A 21,376-nucleotide genomic window follows, 5' to 3' on the forward strand; every position below is an offset into this window, starting at 1 on the left:
GTCAAGTGTTTCCGCACCCATGCTGAGCCCTCTAGTCGGTCTCTACCAAGAAGAGTCAGGCAGACTGGGTCCATCGGCCTGATTGAGCTGCAGCTAAATACGCGGTGAAGAACAGGCAGGTAGGGCAGTTCTCAATGACTTTATTCTTGGGACCTGCAGGTTTAAGGAACTATGTAAGGCACAACGAGAGCCATCCATCCATCCATCCATCATCCATCCATCATTCATCCATAAATCCATCCATCATCCATCCATCATCCATCCATCATCCATCCATCATCAATCTATCCATCATCCATCCATCATCCATCCGTCCATCCATCCATTCATTCATCCATCCATCCATCCATCTTCTATATCCACTTATTAGATGCCATGGGTCTCCGACTCCAGCCCTACACAGATTACTTCTCTCCCTGTTCCACCTCACCTGATTCAACTCAAGAAATGGGTGGTAATTAGCAGTGAAATTAAATGAATCCTAAAAATGGTTGGAGACCCCTGGTCTGGAGGTCCAAGCCCACCCTGGAAACTACAGCTGCAAGGCCAGGTTGGGGCGCCAGTCATCAGAGAGTATACACACCATTCCATTGCATTATATTTTATTTGATTAAGTGGGGAAGATCTTTGTCTTATATTCTATGTGACCCCTGTGATAAACCAAGGCTGGGGAGATACCAGTCGCACTACAGTCATGTGAATGGTGCTCAGCACCATCTTCCAATATGGAACTGATGGTGCCACTAAGGAGAATCAGGTAAGATGCTGTCTGTGCTGACAGTTGTAAAACTTTGTTTTAATTGTAATTTGGTTACATTTTTTATTACTATTGGGTGGCATCACAGTGCTTCATTTTCAATAGATTCATCTATTTTTAATAAATTCATTTGTGTCATATTTATATTTAATATTGTTTACGTTTCATAATGCAAAAAGAATTTTATTTGATTAAGAGCTATTTCCTTTAAGTATTTTTGGCTATATTTTAACTACTTCATACGTGTATGTTACGTGTAATTTCCTGTATACCGGCGGGAGAGTGATAAGTTAGTATGAGCAGCTACGAAGTTTTGGACTGTGCAAGGGGATTAACCATCTAAGCAAGGATTTTCAGAATCAACCTTCCCTCTTAGCTCACAACCAAGCAAAAATGGTATGTTGCACTTTCAGTTGTATGTGTTATTGTATGCAAATATGTAATTGATGTATTTTCTTTGTATTTGTCCTGTATCTTTAGTTCTACAGTGTTTACGTCGGTGCTTAGTGTGCTGTAAATAAACATGCTTAAGAAACTGGGATCTTCGCATTGTGTCTAAGAGCGGCATACTATCAGTTGTGAATGGCCTGATCTAGGAACAGGGGCCTTCAGATTATCCCAATGTAATTATATGACCCTTAATACAGATACGGGTCTCTTCTGCCTTGGCTTGATAATTTTATTCTCACCAAGCTGTCAATGGTTTTCAATTCAGTGGCCGTAATCTGGGTTTGAAATTAGAACACAAAGCATTCCTAGCAACTATATTCTACTTCGGTTTTGGCACATAGATTATTCCATTGAGGAAAAGGGCTGCATTATGAATTGGAATTAGTTTCATCTATAATTATCTGTACTTTTTTTTCTACAATTAATTAGAATCTCAGTTGGAAGAAAAAACTGGCATCCTTGGTGGTTCCCCAGGATTAGGATCAAGAGAAATTCTCTTAGAGTAACCTTTTAATTAATGACTGATTCACACCTGAAACACCAGGCACAGTCACTAACTAATCCACATGATGACTTTCATTAAGGGCAATTACGACCATTAACGGCTGAGGTAGAATGAAAAATTGGATACCCCGAGGCTCTTGAGGACTGGGATTACATATCCTCCAGTCTACTTAGTCTCGCAGTACTGTTTTGCTGCATATTTCACTCTGCATAACCTCCTAACCTGGCGTCCTTAATGCTACCACTGCTGTGTTCATAATGCATCCTTTCGTCTTCCAGAAACCCAGGGACTTTCATAAGTGTTTTCTAAAGAAAGAATTCAGCTGTTTGGAATATGATTAAAAGTGTTTAAAGAACATTTCTGTTCAGGTGCATTAATTTTGTGAGTATGTAATAATATATCATTGCCGGCACCTAAATGTGTCCCGTGTGAACCTTCTGGGAATTATTTTTTTTTTGTTTTGTGTTTTTGTGTTTGACATTTAAAACTGCAAGCAGTCTTCAGCATCTCGTCTTTGGGGATAAAACGGCCTATTTCGCCAGCATAAGATAAATGTACCGTCACATCCAGTCAGTGATATATGATTGCATTTTAAGCAAATTATGTCAAATGGGTGATTTTATTTTATTATTTTTGATTGGACCTAAGATTTTGGTATTTAATGATGCTTAGGAAAAGGCAAGGTGCAGCTTGTCTCATAGCCCTGCGGCTCTACCCAGTACAGATGTGGTCTCACCATAAGGCCAAACCGCAGGGGAAGATGGGACAATAACTGATACGTATCGGCTTTGCTAACCGACACGCAGTTATTGGTGGGTAACATACTGCTCTTTCGACACAGTAATAACAGAACTAAAACCATGACAATACAGCCACTACAGTCCCAAACTGGGACCACCCACAACCATAAGCAGGACGTGGTTAGATCCCCGGTCGCCACACACCAGGTATACATAAATCATCTTTTACTTTACATGTAACAGATTTAAGGTATAAAATCCCCTTGCTGTGTTTCCCCAGGTCCCTGAAATGCCCCCTAGGCACATGCCCTACATCTGCTCCTAAGTAACTGGGCCCACGGAAACAGCATCTTTGCATTATTTTTATTATTGCTACAAAAAAAACGCAATACGCTCATGTCAGCTTCTCTCCCCAAATCCCCCGTGCTATAAACACCGCGCAGCCAGCTCCCTGCTGCATATCCATGCAAATCCGAAACCCGGCACCGCGTAAGTGACACGCTCCAGATATGGCACCCCCCCCCCCCCCCCCAGTGACCTCACCTGGCTGCGCACTTTGATTCGGGTCATGGAGCAGCTCAGATCAGACCAGCTGGCACATGGCTGAGCTCCCTTTAGGGATGGCTGTGAGTCTCCCCCCCCCCACCATAGATGGTCACCACACTGCTACACGGGCCTAGCCTGCTTCATAGTGTATTTATCATGCGCGTAGGACCTCCTCCATCACGCCCCAGTCCTTTCCCCAACCATCAGGCCTGTCTTTGCTTAGATGTGCATGTACAAACATTTTTCGACTATGCATGGATTTACATATTGCGTCTTTCTTCACTGTGTCACTTTGCACCCGTAATACATCCACCGGTGCCTACGGAGGCTTAGGAAGTTAGCTAGCATAATATCCTCGGCAATTTATATGTGCGTGTGTATCCTGCTCATTTTTCTTTGTGTGCTTGAAAAACTTTCCATCGCAAAAGGCCTTAGGTCTGAAATAGAAATGCATTTTCAGACACAAGCCTTAATAGAAATGACAGGTCGAAAAGCACCTGGATTCGTGATATATTCCTAAATCACAGAAAAGAAGTTTTAGGTTATCACTCTTTCTATTGTTGTGCAATAATTATGGTACGAATAATATCTTAATTATGAATAACCAATGTGTGTTCAAATTTTAACAAATTAAACAATGATTTTTCTCTTTTCGTTATCATCGCACTTTGTGGAGGAGACCTGGTTTTGGAGATAATGAATTTCTTCTGTATGAAAACAAACGATGCAATGTCAAGATGTGTTGGGGGCACAAAGAAGACTGATTAAGTCGAAGGGGAAAAAATGATCTTCTTTGTAATGGGTACACGTTTTGCAATGATGAATTGCTCACATTTAGAATCAGATGGCCCAGGATTTGTATTCTCTTCCCTGAACCATTCCGTTTCACGAGTGGATGAAGAAATTAAAAACCTAGGACTCGTTTCTCATTCAGTGCTGGGCTCCCGCGCACAATGCAGGTATAATCCCGTCGAGAAATTGCTCTCCATTAATACCAACATTTGCATGAATACTACAAGAAGGCTCTTCTGGGTTTCCATGCAGCTGGGTTTGTGGTTGTGGCGATTTGATTGATTCAAATGCTTGTGCAAAAAGATGTGACTGGGGGCGATTTCCATGCATTCCACTGCCTGGCGATACAGAGAGGTTGTTGATAGCGTGAAGAATAGGAGGATGATGGTGCAAAACGTCACGCGATTGCCGAGGCAGGCAACGAGGCTACTTGGGTACAGAAACATTCAATATTCAAGGGGAAAAAAGTACTTATCACACAGCATAAATCTTAAAGCTTTCCTTAACAGACTTCATTCAAGGACAGGTGACATGAGATGGTTCTTTAATCCCTCTGTCTGACAATGGCCTGGAACCAGAACAACAACATGGCCTATCACTCAAGATTGCTTGCTCAATACTACCAAAGCCAATAAACATGTGAACAGATCAATTACCTGGAATCTGACAGGCTGCTGAGTTGCTCTTCTTAAGCTACAATGCAGCAGTTTCCTATTAACTGCCTTCTCTTTTAACCCCACCCTCCTGAGTCCTAAACACTCTTTATTAAGCGCTGACACCTTTAATGGAACCACATGAGACGACACCCTGTGCAAACAATTTATGGAGAGATTGTATTTTTGCCACAGCAGTCGATCGAGACGATGTCGCCGCGTCTATAAGGATGTTTAACTAGTTAATGAACTCGTCTTCTGTAAGTGAAAATCAGCCGAGCCGATTGCAGATAGAATCGACGCAGTGCTTATAGAATCTAGCTCTCCACGGGCTCATTTTCAAACTGGGGCAGCAGGTAGCACTTAAGGACATGGACTCGAACCAATAGGTTGCCACCTGTCCCTGGAGGAGCCCCGATGTTGTATCTTTCAGCGAGGTACTTAACACAAATTGCTCAAGTAAAACATCCATCTGTACAGCCGCGACATAAAGTTGAATAAACAGCAAGTAGTGTTGTTTCCTGGATAAAAGCATCTGCCAAGCAATTACTACAGTAACAATAATGATGACGAGTGTATGGCAGTGAGATAGGTGCTGGAGATGTGCTTACATGGTGAGATTGTCTTTATGCTTCCCCTGGCTTGGCTGAATGTTACAGATAACAGTTGGACACAGTGGTAGCAGAAAAAAAAGAATTTACCATCTTTTTTTATTATTTCTCACCTCCTGTACTCATCAAATGAGATGCCATTACCCAGCTATACTCTGATTAAACCACTTTTCTATAATGTCCTCAATAGTAAAATCCTAAAATAAACAAAGTTGGTGTCAGGGCCTTCTGTAGATGCCAAATGAGGGTGGTGGGCCAGGAGGGGTGATGAAAGCAGGTGCGGTGGGGGAAGACTACTCAGACAAAGTCCTGCACTTCTAGCGCACTTCCATGTCTGAGAGGAAATGGAGCTGAAAATGAGAACCATCTGCTCAGCTCTCAATGGTTGGCCTCTGCAACATACTTCTGGCTACGGCGAACCACTCCGGGAGACGGTGTGGAGAAGACCCACTCCTGAAGGGTTCGCCAGGCCTGACCCCAGTCTCTCTCGCAGGCCCGCTTTCCAGATGTCCACCGTCCTCGCAAAGGTGATCACCGCACAGCAAAAACACCGCTTTCGAAGCCCGAAACAGATGTCCGGAAATGTCATTTAGACCAAACGCAAACTTGTCTCGCAAAGGAAAATACGAGATTAAATTTCTCGTGGAGTTAAAGCGTCCATCCATACTGCTTGTCCAGCAGAGGAGCGTGGCAGTGAGCATGTAGTCCATCCAAAGAAGACAAGGGCAGAAGGCAGGGGATACCCAGTAGGGGATGGCCGTCCATCACAGGGCTCAACACAGCACCAGGATACAACCTGCAAGGGGGGCACCTGCAAGGGGGGCACCTGCCACAGGCCACTCAGAGCCAGATGTGAGGTTTACACCCCCATCCCTATAACCCTGAGGCCGGCACCTAAATGTAAAAAAAAAATAAAAGTGCCTTTCTTCTAAATTTCTCTGAAAATATTTGCTACAAAATTAGAGCGGATATATATCCATCAGTATGGCAGATTTCTCATAATAATGTTTGGATCTTTGCCTTATAACCAAAGACACGAACTCAAGGCTGATTGAAAAAAGTAGGGGAAAAAAATATGAACAATACAAAGTTTTGCCATTGTCCTTTTAAACACCCACAGAAGGTCAGAAATTCTCAGTTTATGTTGTTGAGTTAGCTTCAGACTTTGCTTACGTTGTCTTACTGTCCACATTTTATGTCCCTTTTTAATAACGCATTGACTTTTGTAATCTCCCTATATTAGTAAGCTACCCCCACCCCCGGAAAACGCAGACAGAAGGGTACTACGGCAGGGGATGCTGAACTTTCTTTTACTCATGCGGAGTGGCAGCGCGCATATGGTGGGCGCAATATGTTGTCCGAACTGAGAAAAGGAATCCAGCCTTTCAGACCCGAGGGGACAGTTTGGGGAAATCCTGGCAGAGCCACTGTAAACACAACACAGCTGGTCTCCGTGGGCACTTTTATCGGCAAAAAGTCATGCTGCTGATGTTGAATTTACTACGCAAAAGTCACAGACTCTGGTCGTATTCATGCACATGTCGGTATATTTCTTGAAACTTTTCAGGGAACGCCCTGCTTCAGATTCTCTCGTTAGAATATATAGCGAAAAATGACGACAGCGTTTTACCTTTTTAGAATTAAACTCTTGTTACTGGATGATAAATTATGATTAAAATTATTTTCACCATCGATCTCATTTCTGCAACCAACCTTTTTAACTATCAAGTATCATGTAAATTTTTTAATGTCATATATAGGACACACACTGAAGCAAAACGCTACTCATATAATCCATTCATTCAGTCGGAGCGGTTTTTTGTTAAACCCTTATTCTACGAGAGTATTTTAAAATCTGGTTTATTGTGCCATCTAGCGAATATATGTTTAAACTACATAATTGCGTTCAAAGTGAGGTTTTACACGGAAATGTTAGGTTCGACGAAATGAAAACTGCTTATACTTAATGTTGGTTTATTTTTTTTAATCGGATGCATACAAAAGGATAACTATTTTATTTTACCTCCCTCAATTTTTGTGTTATACCAGAAGTAAAGTATCCCTTCGCGAAAAATATTTTTGACTGGCCGCAGCCATATCATTACAAATTCCATCTATTCACTTTTAAAAACAACTCACCTAGTTATATACTGTAGTATTCCAAGGATCACAGCCCTAATCCTATTAAGATAGATCTAGGCCGGAGTTAGAATATACAACCGGGATAGATGCAGTCCACCTTGCAGATCTGTGTCATATTCAACTGGGATGAAGTACAGACAATTTGGGACAAAATCGCAGCACTGGAATGAATGAAATGTTGCATTTAAAAGGGAGAACGCTGAGAGGTGTACTATCAACAACTTCATACGAAAAATAAATAAATAAAATTAAGATATTGCCATACAAAAATGAAATTGTGTGCTTACCTTGCATAAGCCTGAGATATTATTGCTATATGAGTCAAATAAAAGAAAACAAAAAGTCATTTAAGAATAACAATATATTCCAGCCTTCAACTGTAGAGCTTTTCACTTTCACAAACAAAAAATGCGTTTTTACTGGAGACTCAAACAGATTGATATTTTATTGTACTTTCAAAATAGCAATTTAGAAGATTAGTTGACTTAATTGTAATTATACTTAGCAGTTTACCATTCAACTTAATAGTTTACTGCTGAACATTGTATGGTTTTAAAGCAAACACCAAAATTAAAAATGAAAGCATTCTGCTCTATAAATGATAGTAAGACTATTTTTGAGGTTTCCTCTTCTGAATTAGACTTTCACTCAGAAAACAAGCAGTCCTTGAAAACAAATAGATAATGTCCTTAAGGAAGTGATGTATCATGATATTCCTACCCCTTTTTGCAAAGAACTGTATCATATAAATGCATTTCTGTGAGAGGATTAGTCAGGGCTGAAACGTTACTGCGTCTTGTTATCACATATCCACCTCTTGTCATTGCTTAGCATTTATTGTTCTAAGATTCAATTTCAATTCAATTTATTTTATATAGTCGCTTTCACAACAGAGTCACCCCAAGGTGTGCTGTGGGTGTGTTGTGATACATAAAGCATCATTAGAGTGAGATACAGAACGAGAGAAAGGGAAGGAAGGAAAGTAAATAAAGTTAGAAGGCAACGGAGGAGAGGAACCAGAAACTCCCAAGTAAGGAGAAAATACCTCTAGGGGACCAAGGATTGTGGCAGATTGAAGGCTGCACTCATCATGATGCAGTTCAAAGGTCTCATCCACGATGTCACCCCTCCATGGGACTGAACCAGGACTCCCACCCCGGGCACCGTCCAGACATATGGGAAGGCAGAGAGCACGGATGGTCAGAACATGCGTTGACACATTAATGGACAACCATGATAGATAAAAATGGCATGTACAGCAACACCAGCGGCCATTGTTACAGTGTGATATGTGTTAGGATGTGGGTAAGATAAACTGATCTTCAGTCGAGATATAAAGACTGAGAGCGATTCGGCACCCTGAACATAGACTGGTAAACCATTCCAAAGGGTCCCTGTAGCAGAATGCTTTACCGCCTTCTGTAACTTTATTTATATGTGGAACGATCATGTAAATGGATATAATTTCCTGTACTAATTAACTAGTGGTTTATGAATGTGTATCGTGCGTAATTTGTTACATTACTATTATGTTTTTGCTGGTGACGTTGGGTGAGTGTTCTCTCTCTACGTGTTTTTCCCTTGAGTTTCCCGGTGTTTGTTTCAGCTAAGTGATTTTTGTTGCAGACAGTGATTTCAGGCTTAAATGGAATGTAATTAAACATTGATCGAGCTGCAATGGTTAATAAAAATAAACAGTCGTTGAAGGTGCTAAAAGGGCATTATACAATTGTACTGCAAAAATGTTACAATATTTAAAGGAGCCTTTCACCACAAAATATAAAAAAAACATACTTTTCATATATGCTGTAAGGGATATTTATCCATTTAGATTGTTGTGGTGAGTGTTGCCTAGTTTTGGAGGCCATAGAAATATCAGTCTTCTCGTTAATATAATGCGACTGAATGACTTGAAAAATTCGTCAGCAATGTAACTTACCGGAAATCATGACCCGGTTACTCAAGACAATCCATATACCTTGTAGATAGCAGTTTAATGTAGGAACTATTTTCATCTACCGAACTCCGCAAAGCAATCGTATCACTGCACAGAAGTTAGCCACCTCCTTGATTTCTTCGGCCGGTATTTACAAAACTAGGCAACTGTCACCCCAACAATATCGATGAAGAAATAGCCCTGTGGTATATCTGAAACACGTGCTTTTGTGATTTTAGGGAGAACTGCTGCTTAAAGTTCTGAACCTGCTTTCTGGAGTGCCTCCCAGAGGTTATAACGGCACACAAACAATCCAGCTAACAAAATGCCCTCATGATGTCCTGGGGACACCTTCGCACGAACATTTGTGGAACCCTTTAAACCTCATAAGGATGTCCCGAAGGACATCCATGGAACATCCAATGAACATTCTGGAACTCTGAGGGAACGTTCCTGGTAAGTTCTTTAGACGTTCTCGTGGGACGTCCAGTGAACAATTTTGGATGTTTAGGGAAGATAGATTTTTATGGATTAATTTAGAAGTAACTTCTTTCACAATTCATGTCACAAACTTAGCCGGTAAGGTCCATATGTCCTTCTAAGGTATATTTTCTACCATAGCATTCCAGTATGAAATTACATAAGGCAAAGAGCTTAAATCTTTGCAAGGGTCTAGTAATGGAAGAGCAGGAGAACCCGAAAGGTACTCGCTTAACAGCACAACAGCTCCATTTTGGTTGGCTTCTGTTTCTATCCTCGTCTGTCATCCCAGCAAACAAGGGACGTCCTCAGGACGTTAGCTGGAGTCCCCCCCCCCATGGGTGTTTTTATTACACCCACTGTCGGACGTTTAGAGGACATTATTAACATTCCCAACAGATCCCAATTAAGTCCTGGCAGAACATTTCGTAAAAGACATTCAGAAGAAGCTCAGCAACATACAGTATAGTTCCTCATACAACATTATTTTACGGTGTCTAGCAAATATTAGAGAACATCCGGGTTTGGTATCACATGTAACATTAATATTTGTGGATTGTCTTCTGGGCAACAACTTTTTTTCTGCAAAAATATCAGTAGCACATATATTTTGGATTGTTATATTGTACAGCTCAGATTATAGCTTATTTAAGAGAACCCAGGCTTCAACAATTTGCTGGAATAACTAACATGGATTGAGCTTCTGTGTTTCTTCTGGATAAATTCTGGAGAATGATATGATGATCACCAGGAAATGTGAAGATCCTCAGCTCACTGGAGAAAAATGGAAGCTCCACATGACCATTTGAACTAATGGACTTTCATAATTGTCTGTTGATGACCCTAGTGTCATATTTTAGGGCTGCGCGATATGATAATATATATTGGATAACGAAATAAGAATGTCTATATTGTCAAATTATGCTCTATTGTGGGATGTGGCACTTGTATATTAGTTTTTATTGGACTTTATTATTTGTAACCCACAGAAGACAATCCACAAATTGTCATGACCTGCGCGTCCAGTCCTCGTGTGTGCCATGCCCCCGATCATCCACACGTGCTTCCCTGATTGTGTCCAGCTGTTTCTTGTTATTTCGGCTCGTTTTCTGTATTTAGTCCACGTCTGAGTCCGTCTGAGTCAGATCCATCATTGATGTTCGTCACTGTCCGCCCTGTCTTCCCCAATAAACCCTCGTATTCCTGCATTCCGCTTACCTGCCTCGTCCTTCCCCGCTTCCTGCCTGCTCACCTGACCCTGGGTGTCACACAAATATGTACTATGATCCATAAATATTTAACTAAATATCATATCTACAAAAACAGAGAGCGATTTTTACACATGAAACATCTTTTACAAATTTGTGGATCGCATCCAGTCTAATAGTTTTGTGTTCACTCACAATAGTTTTGTGATCCAGCTACAGGTGCCTGCTTGCTATTTGCTGAAACATGATGCATGGATAAAGCTAAATAATGCAGACATGTCCTGTAAAGTGTGCTTTAAGCATTAAACTATGGGGGACAATATGCACCGTGTAACTTCAATATTATGTGTTTTATACGTATTTATCAATAATTGCACTGTGTCCATTCACCGCCAGTAACTTTACGCAGGACAGCAGGGCTACTGCACATGAAGTACAGAGATACAAACAGTGAAATATATCTCAAACATTGGAAGATATTACAGGTGGAAAACTGCTTATGAAGCTAACTTTCCCGATGCGTTGGAGTTAAGGTAAAACTGGAACCCGCTTTCTGGAATATTTTAGTATAGATCCGCATATCCCTGCATACATCATCAAGCAAGAATGTCAGGGAAGTTTACCCAAAAGTGGGGTTGGGTTTAAACCTTAACTGTAACACCACAGTTAAGTTAGCTTTATTTTCACTCACTCACAGCCCGGAACTTTTCCTCATCCAACTGCACCAGGTTGGATTTGGTACCCGAGGAACCGAATTGAACTCCGATGGAGCTCACTTTTCTCTTCCTTCATGTAGAGGTTGTAGTCACTTAGTCTCTGAAGAACCTGCCAAATATGCTGAGCGTGTAGCTGAAAGGAAGCGGAATAAATGTCATCAATATACACAGTGACAAAATGGTTAATGAACCCTGTTAAAACCTCATTCATAAAGGATTGGAAAATGGATGGACTATTAGCTAAGCCATAAGGCATCACCAGCTACTTGAATTGCCTGACATTTGTTATAAAGGAATTTTTCCATCCGTCCTCTTTTTTAATTCAAACGAGATTATAAGCACTATGCAAATCGAGCTTTGTGAGCAGACAAGCGTCACACAGCTGCTCAAGCGCTGAGGGAATCAGAGGCAGAGGGTCTCTTCACTTAACCGTAATGGCATTAAGTGCCCTGTAATCTATGCAAGGGCACAGACCCCCGCTTTTCCTTTTTGTGAAGTAAAACCTGGAAGTTACAGGGGATGTGGAGGGTAATTCCTTGTTTGAGCCCGTCTTAGATGCATGCTTGCACCATTCTTTTCTTGGGTCGAGACACAGCAAAGAGACACCCCTTCAGGAGCAGTGTACCTTCCAATAAATCAACTGAGCAGTCACTCACTTGATGCGGGGGTAATCCGAATACTATGGACTTACTGAACACATCACTGCAGTCATCACCGCAGTCATGGTGCTCTTCAGGGATGGACGCCAGGTTCTCTGGCTTAGGGCTTTGTATAGATGAGACTCAACATGACACCACCACATACTGAGAGAAGCAAGTTGGTGAGCAAGACAGCAACTTGCCAGCTGTCCAGTCGATTTGTAGATTATGATGGCATAACCATGGATGACCCAATTGAAATGGATCTCACATGGAGGTCAGTATCAGCAGCTGTATCTCTTCTCAGTGAAGAATTCCCACTGGCAGCGATAATGACACCATGCGGTGAGTACCCCTTCCTGTATCTAAAACTGTCTATTTGACTTCAAGCACTGTTTGGGGAGAGGACAATTGTTCTAGAGGGTGATGCAACCATTTAGCAAACTCAGCATCAATAAAATTTCTCGCAGCCCTTGAGTCCAGAAGACCCTCTATGACCAATACATCAGCCCCCACTGGACAACATGGCTGGGACCACCACCTGTTTTGTGTTATTTCTAAGAACACCGGCAGTCCTACCTTAGCAGACGTGTCCTGATGAGACAGATAAACTGAACAGTCGTTCACGGTGTGCTCCATGCCTGCACGGTACAGACAGAGCTGTTGGGAAGATCTGCGCTGTTTCTCCACGGCTGTCAGGAAAGCTCTACCCAGCTGCATGGGTTCCAGTTTCCCAGCGAAGGGGCTGGGATTGGAGGCAGCGGCTTCTAATTAGCTCCAATGCTGAAAACAATCCCGTATTATGCTGTCAACCCTTTAGGAGGGGCTGTGGGGGGTCCAGTGTCAAATAGATTGGGTGGCAGTCGAAGGCAGGAGTCAATCAGTGGACTGATTGCTGGCAACCAAATCTGGCTCTAGGCACATAGAGTGTAACCTCTCTGTTGGGAAAGGAGCCAGAGCTGGTGTGGAAAGTAGAGAGAAACCAACTAGATATTATTGGGCTTCACCCCTATACACAACTTTGGCTCTGGGACCAAACTCTGGGAGAAGGGCTGGTCTCTATTCCTCTCTGGAGTTGTCCTTGGTGACAGGCGCTAGGCAGATGGGGGTCTACACATAGCCCCCTCTCTTGGTACCAGTATGATGGTGTTTACTCTGGTGAATAAGAAGGTGGCCTTTCTTGGATGGGGTGCTGGCAGGAGCCTGCTCTGGGCACTCTATTGTCCTGTTAGGACAGGCGATTTTAACGCTTACATGGGTAACAACACTGAAACGTGGGAAAATGTAATTGGGATGAAGGGCCTGCCCAGTCTGAACCTGAGGGGTGCTCTATTATTGGACTTCTGTATTACTCACTGTTTGAAGAATGTGACCTTCCGAGTGTGGTTGCCATGTAGAACTCCTGAAACAGTTGACAGGTACTATCAGGTCAAGAGGAATGCAGCTTTGGCAGTTCCTGGAGCGATGACTTGGGTGTCCGAGGGGTTTGGTAATGCCAAATAGCATAGCACACACCAAGATAGGGCCAACAGGTGAAGAAACAATACCGACCAGGACAGAGACGAATGGGCGCACAGGGGAGACAGTCTAAGGAAGAAAGGCAGGGCAGGGTGAGAGAACCAGGATGGAGCAGCACAGGGCAAAACAGAAATGGGGCTGGGCAGACAGGGCTTGGCCAGTGGGGTTCTCCGGACCATGAGACACAGGGCAGTGCCCAAAGGGCTCCTCCTCAGCTGGGTTCGGCATGCTTGCTTCATTCCAGATAGCCTGGAGGGCCTCAGCATGCGTTGTCCCCGCACTGTCATTTTATCACTTCGTGGCTGAGTTGCCCTTGTTCCCAATTGCTTTCACTTTGTTACAGTACCACTAACAGTTGACCGTGGAATATTTAGTAGTGAGAAAATTTCTCCTCCTGAGAGTGACCCATTCTTTCACAAATGTTTGTAGAAGCAGTCTGCATGCCTAGGTCCTTGATTTTATACACCTGTGGCTATGGAAGTGATTGGATCACCAGAATTCAATGATTTGGAGGGCTCTCCCAATGCTTTTGGCAATATAATATATATATAAGTACTGATGCTGTTATTCTTGGATTGCCCTGGTCCAGCTGGAATGTTTGGAGTGCTCTCAGCAGTCGTCCTACAGCAGTGGTTCTCAAAGTCGGTCCTTGGGCCCCACTGCCCTGCTTGTTTTCCTGCTATCCCTGCCCCACACACAAGTCCCAGCTGTCTTTCAGCTTCTGATTGGCTGAACACACCTGATCCAGGTAATCAGCAGTGTGTAGGGCAGGGATAGCTGGAGAACAAGTAGGGCAATGGGGCCTGAGGACCGAGTTTGAGAGCCACAGTCCTATAGTAAGAACATCACATCAATATTGAGACAATTCTGTGCTAAGGATGAGAATGTCCAGAATGTTCCATCCACAAGTCAGTCTAGAAGAAGTCCAGGTATAATACAGCTATACTAGTAACTAATAACTTACTACTACTAGAAATAATAATAATAATAATAATAATAATTAGTGTGCTCAAGAAACAGTTTAATTGCTTGAATACATAATATCAGACTTAGGTTAGGGTATTACCCAATAATCTGCATAATGATACTGTGTATATTTTCAGTTCCCTTTACAGCGACTAAGAATGAGAATGAGGCTTTGGTCAACATGATCGTGAAGGATTCAGGATTTAGGGAATTTGTGAGTATCCTGGATCCAACCTACATTCTCCCATCCAGGCAAACATTGAATGGTACGGTGGGAGAAAACTTTAAGAGCGAAAAAGATAAAGCAAATGAAGAAAAAGGCCTAACATCTGACATGTGGACATCCATGCATATGGACGCTTATTTAGCAATCAAGTGCTATTTTATATGTCTACAGTATTACTGGGAGCAGGAAAATTCCCACAGTCTCTGCAGAAAACATAGCTGCAGTCAAGACAGCCTTGATGGAGGGGAATACAAAATAAAGCCAGACGGTTTGTGACTGATGCTGCACCGAATCTGAGATTTTAAAGTCAGGTGTACAACCTGCATTTCACACGCACTGAATTTGGTTGTGAAAAAGGCCATTGATCAGACACAAGGACTTGACGATATCAGATCCAAGGCAAGACAGACTGTGACCTACTTCAGAACCAGTACAACTGCTAGAGAAAGGCTTTTGCCAAATTCAACGGCAGATGGGCAGGCGCACTCTCAAATTGATTCAAGAAGCGGAAACCCACCGGAATAGCACCTATTCTATGCTACAACGATTGCATGATCGAAGACAGCCAGTTGGTGCCGCATTAGTCAGACGGCTGTCAGAAGACAGCTGACAACCCTCAGAGGAATATGACACGATTCACGAGTGTCTGGGTGTTTTACGTCATTTCAGTGAGGCAACTGTTGAACTTCCTGAAGAGAAGAGAGCATCAGGATCCAAGGCAATTCCTCTCATCCACATGTAGATAGCTTGGAGCTTCCCCGCTATCGCCTACACCTGCTGTGGACCTGAAACTGTCCCAGACACAGAATGTCAAGACCCAGCAGTTGTGCAAGAACCTCTTGAAGTTGCTCCCCGAGAGGGTGTCAATGTATGAGACCATGAGCATTATGACACTGGCCACACTTCTGGTCCCAATATGCAAAAACTGCAGGTTTCTGTAACCAATCTCATGCTCAGGCTGCAGTGAAACGCCCTACAGCAGATTATGCTTCCATCGGAAGACTACAGGAGGCCCCAGCAGAACCCATCCAAACCAACATGCATCCAGGCACCAGAACCAGAGCCTGCAGTAACTTCATGAAGTACTGCAATGCCCACTGGTACTTATCTTTCACATTTTAATAATATTGTTCAATTAAACTGAATTGTGATATATAATTATTATTGCACAGTACAAAATGCATAGTGTATATAATGATTCATGCTTTGTCATTTTAGTTCCAGGTCTGCGGGATCTGGACAGTGGTGGAGGAGAGAGCAGATGGGTCAAGGGTTCGACAGCGATGCTACTTTGGAAGTTCGGCAGTACCTCAGTAACTCAAATATACTGCATACTGAAGACCTATTTGCTCAGAGAATACACATGGAACAGAGGACGCTGGAGTGTATAAAAACTTCTTATCGGTGTGGAAAAAAGTTGCAGTACAGTTTTTATACACTCCAGCGTCTTCTGTTCCATGTGTATTCTCTGAAGTAGGAGATGTTGGGAATAAAAAATGTAACCAACTCGGCCTCCGCATTGCTTAACAAATACTGTGCCTCAACCACAATCTGTAGACTAATGGCCCCTCTTTAGTTACACAACCAGTCCTTCCCAGTTAATTCAAAGGTTGCCCAGTTCACAAGGAATTGCGCCACCAAACTTAACCAGTACATTCATGTTCATAAAGCACTACAGAGCACTTGAAATTTTGCCTATTTGTATATATTCCGAAGTACTACACTCAGTCAAAATGAGCTGCTATTTACTTATTTTACCACATGGTGTCACTAATGTTCATCCTTTATAAAAGCTTCAAGTACCGAACAATTTTTCGACAAATGGAGAAGCTAAGGCACACATGACTGGGCACAACATCAATGACGGAACTAACACAAGACAGATAACCACTTTTAAGCAGGACTACAAGGGATCCAACAACAGGCAGTTAGAGTGAATCACGGGAGGGCTGGAACGAGAGATAAGGCAAAGCATTAGCAGGCGTGGCCACGCCAGGGAAGAAACAGTAGGGTCAGGCAGGGCAGAACATGACATTTGTACAGATTTTTCAGATGTATTAAAAATAAAAACCTGAAATATCATAATATTCATAAACATTAAGATTGCATCTAGACAGTTACTGCTTCATACAAACCCTTTCAAGATGTTTCAGTCTGCAGCAAACATTCCCACAGATGCTTATAACGGCGTCTAACCGACTAATATAGAACTAAAGACAGCAGATGACATTTAGTGTTGTTCCTGTTTATCAGTGGAATATTTTGTATCTTATAAATTGTCACTTATTGTTTACTAGAGCTATCGTCGTTTCCATGGTTACTGCGAAGGAACAGATGTGGGCTGGGTGATTAAACGCCGGTATTTTCTTGCTCCCCACCACATAAGTGTCAGCCATGTGATGTACTCATATAGGTCAAACAACATCTTCTTTTTGTAATGAAGGAAATCAGATCAGAATACATGTAACAAATTTGTTACGGATCTACAGAGAGTGACGTCACCGCGCTCATGAACTTTGACCTCAGCGGTGCGGCCCAACCCCCTTTCGAGGAAGCTGCGGGAAAATGCAAAAAACGCGGTTCATTGCCTTATAAGGAATCTTTTTACGCATGCGCAGAAATGGTAGTTTTGTTTGAAGTGAATTGCAGTTAGACTGGCGGATTGAGCTGTATAGAAAGAATAGAATCGCTATCCGTAACTACAACAGTTCTTGTAAATGTGGTCACTTAAAACATTTATTTCTCGTCGTAGGTGTTGTTGATTCGTTTCATGCAGTGCTATCATTATGTTGGGGCATCATTACCCAAGCGTGGAAAAGACACAACTGGTTAGCTATGTGGAAGATTATCTGGAATGTGTGGAGTCTTTGCCTTTGGATATACAGAGGAATGTTTCGTTGCTACGAGAAATTGATACGAAGTATCAGGGTATGTAACAGTTTATACACACTTGCAATACGGCAGTTGTTGAAAGCCACACTTATCGTGGTGTTCTACAAAATCGCAAGCATATTCCTTGTGGTTCCATATGCTTAATTTAGCAAAAGGTTGTTCTTTACTTGTTTCAAATGTTTACATGACTGTACAAATTAGTTGTTTTTTTCCTGGATATAGTACTGATGTGCGCTGTTCAGAGTCAAGTATGACTCCAGAAGGGGATCAGCCATTTTGACAACAAATAGGTGGATAAGTCGGATAGCACGCCTACTAGAGTACTGTATACGTTCAGTGTAGAGCTAGAGCCTGCATTATGTCTCTAATGACGACGTTTAATCATGCGGTAGTTAACTTAAATAAGTTAAATGAACAATTCGGGTGTTTTGTTGTTTCATCGACTAGAAGCAAATAATGGGTCTTATTTGTTGGAAGAATTTTAAAATTGCAAACGTAAGTTGTCTGGTTTACAGCGTAACTTGTTAGTGTAAACTGTTCAATAGTTTGACGTTTGGTTTTTTAGCGATTACTTAAACAGTTTTTCAATTATCGGGCAGACCGCTTCCTTCTCTTTACTCCAAGTCCGCTCGCAGAGCGAAATAACGAAATAAGCAAATTAAGTTTTCACTGATCGTCGAGTCGTTTTGTGCAACGTTTCCGTCCTGGTAATTTACGCAATCCTAACAAAATCAGGATACTTGGAGACAATGGCCAAGTTTTCCCCTCGTCGGGAACGGCACCGCTCGCATTTCAGTAAGCGAGTCACAGAGCGGAGGATCGCATGTCGTCACTTCCTGGAAATGAGAACGCGCTCGATGCGGAAGCGGAGCCGCAAACCAGCCTTAAATCCCACGTCAGCCTCAATATTTAAAAAACCAGCTAGATGACATAACAAAAACTTTAATCTAAGTTATTAGCTCAACTCACCAAGACGTGGCCGTTGCTAGTAAAACTAGGGAAAGTGTACGATTTATTGTCCCTGCATATGCCAAAACGCTTCGAGTATTTATGGGTTGTGGGTTTTACTCTGGTTTCGATTTCACTTCGTTTTTTTCTAGGAACCTAGTGACAGTAGGATGGTTGATGTATGAATTTATAGTCGTGTGGCATAATGACTTAAACTTCTTTTATAAAAGGAGCATAAGAAAATTACTCCTTATCATTAACACTGGCATTAATATTATTACTATATTGGTTATTTTGAGTGTTTGATATAGCATAACCTCAGCACTTATGCTGATTTTTTGTATGCATTCTGAGTATGTATTGAAATCGAATTTAATTCAGTTTCTACTTATCGTAGATGTTGGTATATTTACACTACTGAAAATTTTATATCGGAACACATCGAGCCCTTTTGAAACAAATATCTTGCTGTCTTTTTCTGTGTTTAACAGACGTACTGAAAGAGGTGGATGATGTTTATGAGAAGTATAAAAAGGAGACTGATGCAAGTCAAAGAAAACGGCTTCAGAACCAACTCCAGCGGGCTCTCATCAGCAGCCAGGAGCTGGGAGATGAGAAGATACACTTGGTTACGCAAATGATAGAGCTGGTTGAGAACCGTGCACGGCAAATGGATTCTCACTCGCATTGTTTCCAGGAGCCCAGTGAGGTTGAGACAAACGTCGAGAAAACAACTAAACAAGAGGTACAGCCCCCCGAGCGCTCCTCCGCCCGGCGGCAGCGACGCCAGCGCAATAGCGAGAGCCGCGATTCCTGCTACACAGCCAATGGCGTTGATGAACAGGGTGATGAGCCTCCGCCCAAAGAGAAGAAGTCTAAATCCGCCAAGAAGAAGAAGCGGTCAAAGGCCCCGAAGCGTGAAGCTTCACCGGTGGAGTACACCATCGACCCCAACGAGCCTACCTACTGCTTGTGCGACCAGGTGTCTTATGGCGAGATGATTGGTTGTGACAATGAACAGTGTCCCATTGAATGGTTTCACTTTTCTTGTGTCGGACTTACCTACAAGCCCAAAGGAAAGTGGTACTGTCCAAAATGCAGGGGGGACAATGAAAAAACAATGGACAAAAGCATTGAAAAAACTAAGAAGGACAGGCGCTCAAGGTAGTGATCTAACGGCTGTTATTAATGAACAGTCCTACGGCTTGTGAATACGGTTGTGCAATAGTTTGCACTTGATGGCATCGGCGCATTATGAAAGTTCAGATTCCTCCAATTAATAGGTTGTAGCACTTATTAAAAAAAAAAGAACCTGACTTTAGAAGACAGTGTTGCAACACTAGTACTTTGTAGACTTAGCCAGATGACATCCCTTTTACCACAGACTGAAAAAGCTGAAATCACAATTACTGCCATTGACCGGTCATTTAATTTATTTGATGCTTATTTAATATGCCCGACCGAGTAATTTTATAGGTTTAAGAGGCCAAATCACCAAACCTGAATAGAAGCAAAAGGTTGAGTTGGGGAGTATTAGAGGCAGAAAGATGAAGATGTTTGTGAATTCATACTCTCCAGAGTAATAAGTGAAGACATTCAGTTTTTGTTTGGAGTTTTTTTTTTTTTTTAAGTCTTCCAGCTTTTCTACATTTTTAGAATTTGTTTGAACTTCATATTCCACGGTCCCCTTACCCATCAACCTTTGGCAGTATTGAAATAAACATGTCTGAGAAGCATTTGATATAATTGTTCAGTATGCCAAAACGGTTATTAGGCTGTACTTTATCAAGCACAGTGTGTCTTTGGAACTTCGGAGCATTATTCGTTCATCCTCCAAAGAAGCAGGATAACACTTTTTTTGTGATCATGTGTATCTCTTATTGTTTGGACTTTTGTCACGTCGTGAAATGCACTCATATGCAGCCTGTCAAGTGCAGTCGGCAGAGTCGAAGACCGTTTTGAGGTGGTTGCTGGGGAAGACTTTTTATAATTGAAAAATGTTTTGTTATTGCTCAAATATTTACATTTAAGTTAGCATGTATGCCATTTTTACATTTAATTGATAGGTCATACAGAAGCCAGCCAACATGTACAATACTCTTTGAAATGTCATTTTTGATTTTCACAGTGCAGGCAGGTGGCATGAGTGAAAATACTACTTGTAAACTCTGCCCTGAAGATGTTGCCCACTGTGTTCCAAAGGTGTGCTCTTGAAATAGATTTGCAGATGTCATTTGGTTCTTCTCTGCAAACAATCAGCCATTTGTTTGATGGTGCTTAGATGTTTTCACTGGTGCTTTGATGTTTTCATGAGTAAATTAATACGTTCATGTTGTTTTATAGAAGATGACTTCTTTTTCCCTTACATTTATACAGTGTTTAGTGTGGTGGTCCTTTGGAAGTATTAAGTAGACTTGGGCAGTATTAGTTTTTTCATTCTTTCATACCTTCAAGACGTTTCACCCCGATATACTGTATATGATGGTGTTCAAGAAGATAAACCTTGTATGCTCCTGTAAACTCCAGAATCAGCCTAAAACCAGCTCAGCAGTGTGGACGTTGAGTGCTAGACTTGAAAAGATCACTCTTAGTTGACACTGCTCTCAATACCCAATCTGAAGCCTGGGTTTCATGTATGTCACACATGCACCA

The 21,376-nt window shown here is 42.0% G+C and overlaps 1 protein-coding gene across 1 annotated transcript; it reads left to right on the top strand.

Annotated features, from left to right (window-relative positions):
- The first annotated feature begins 17,515 nt into the window (after positions 1–17,515).
- Positions 17,516–21,069, top strand: LOC125705084 (inhibitor of growth protein 2-like). Its single transcript, XM_048971430.1, has 2 exons — positions 17,516–17,812; positions 19,216–21,069. Exons 1-2 carry the CDS (start codon positions 17,671–17,673, stop codon positions 19,890–19,892), a joined length of 819 nt encoding a protein of 272 aa, XP_048827387.1. The 5' UTR covers positions 17,516–17,670; the 3' UTR covers positions 19,893–21,069.
- Positions 21,070–21,376: the final 307 nt, after the last annotated feature.

This window comes from Brienomyrus brachyistius, chromosome 12 (genome assembly GCF_023856365.1).
Source record: "Brienomyrus brachyistius isolate T26 chromosome 12, BBRACH_0.4, whole genome shotgun sequence".
In the NCBI taxonomy this organism is placed as follows: Eukaryota; Metazoa; Chordata; class Actinopteri; order Osteoglossiformes; family Mormyridae; genus Brienomyrus; species Brienomyrus brachyistius.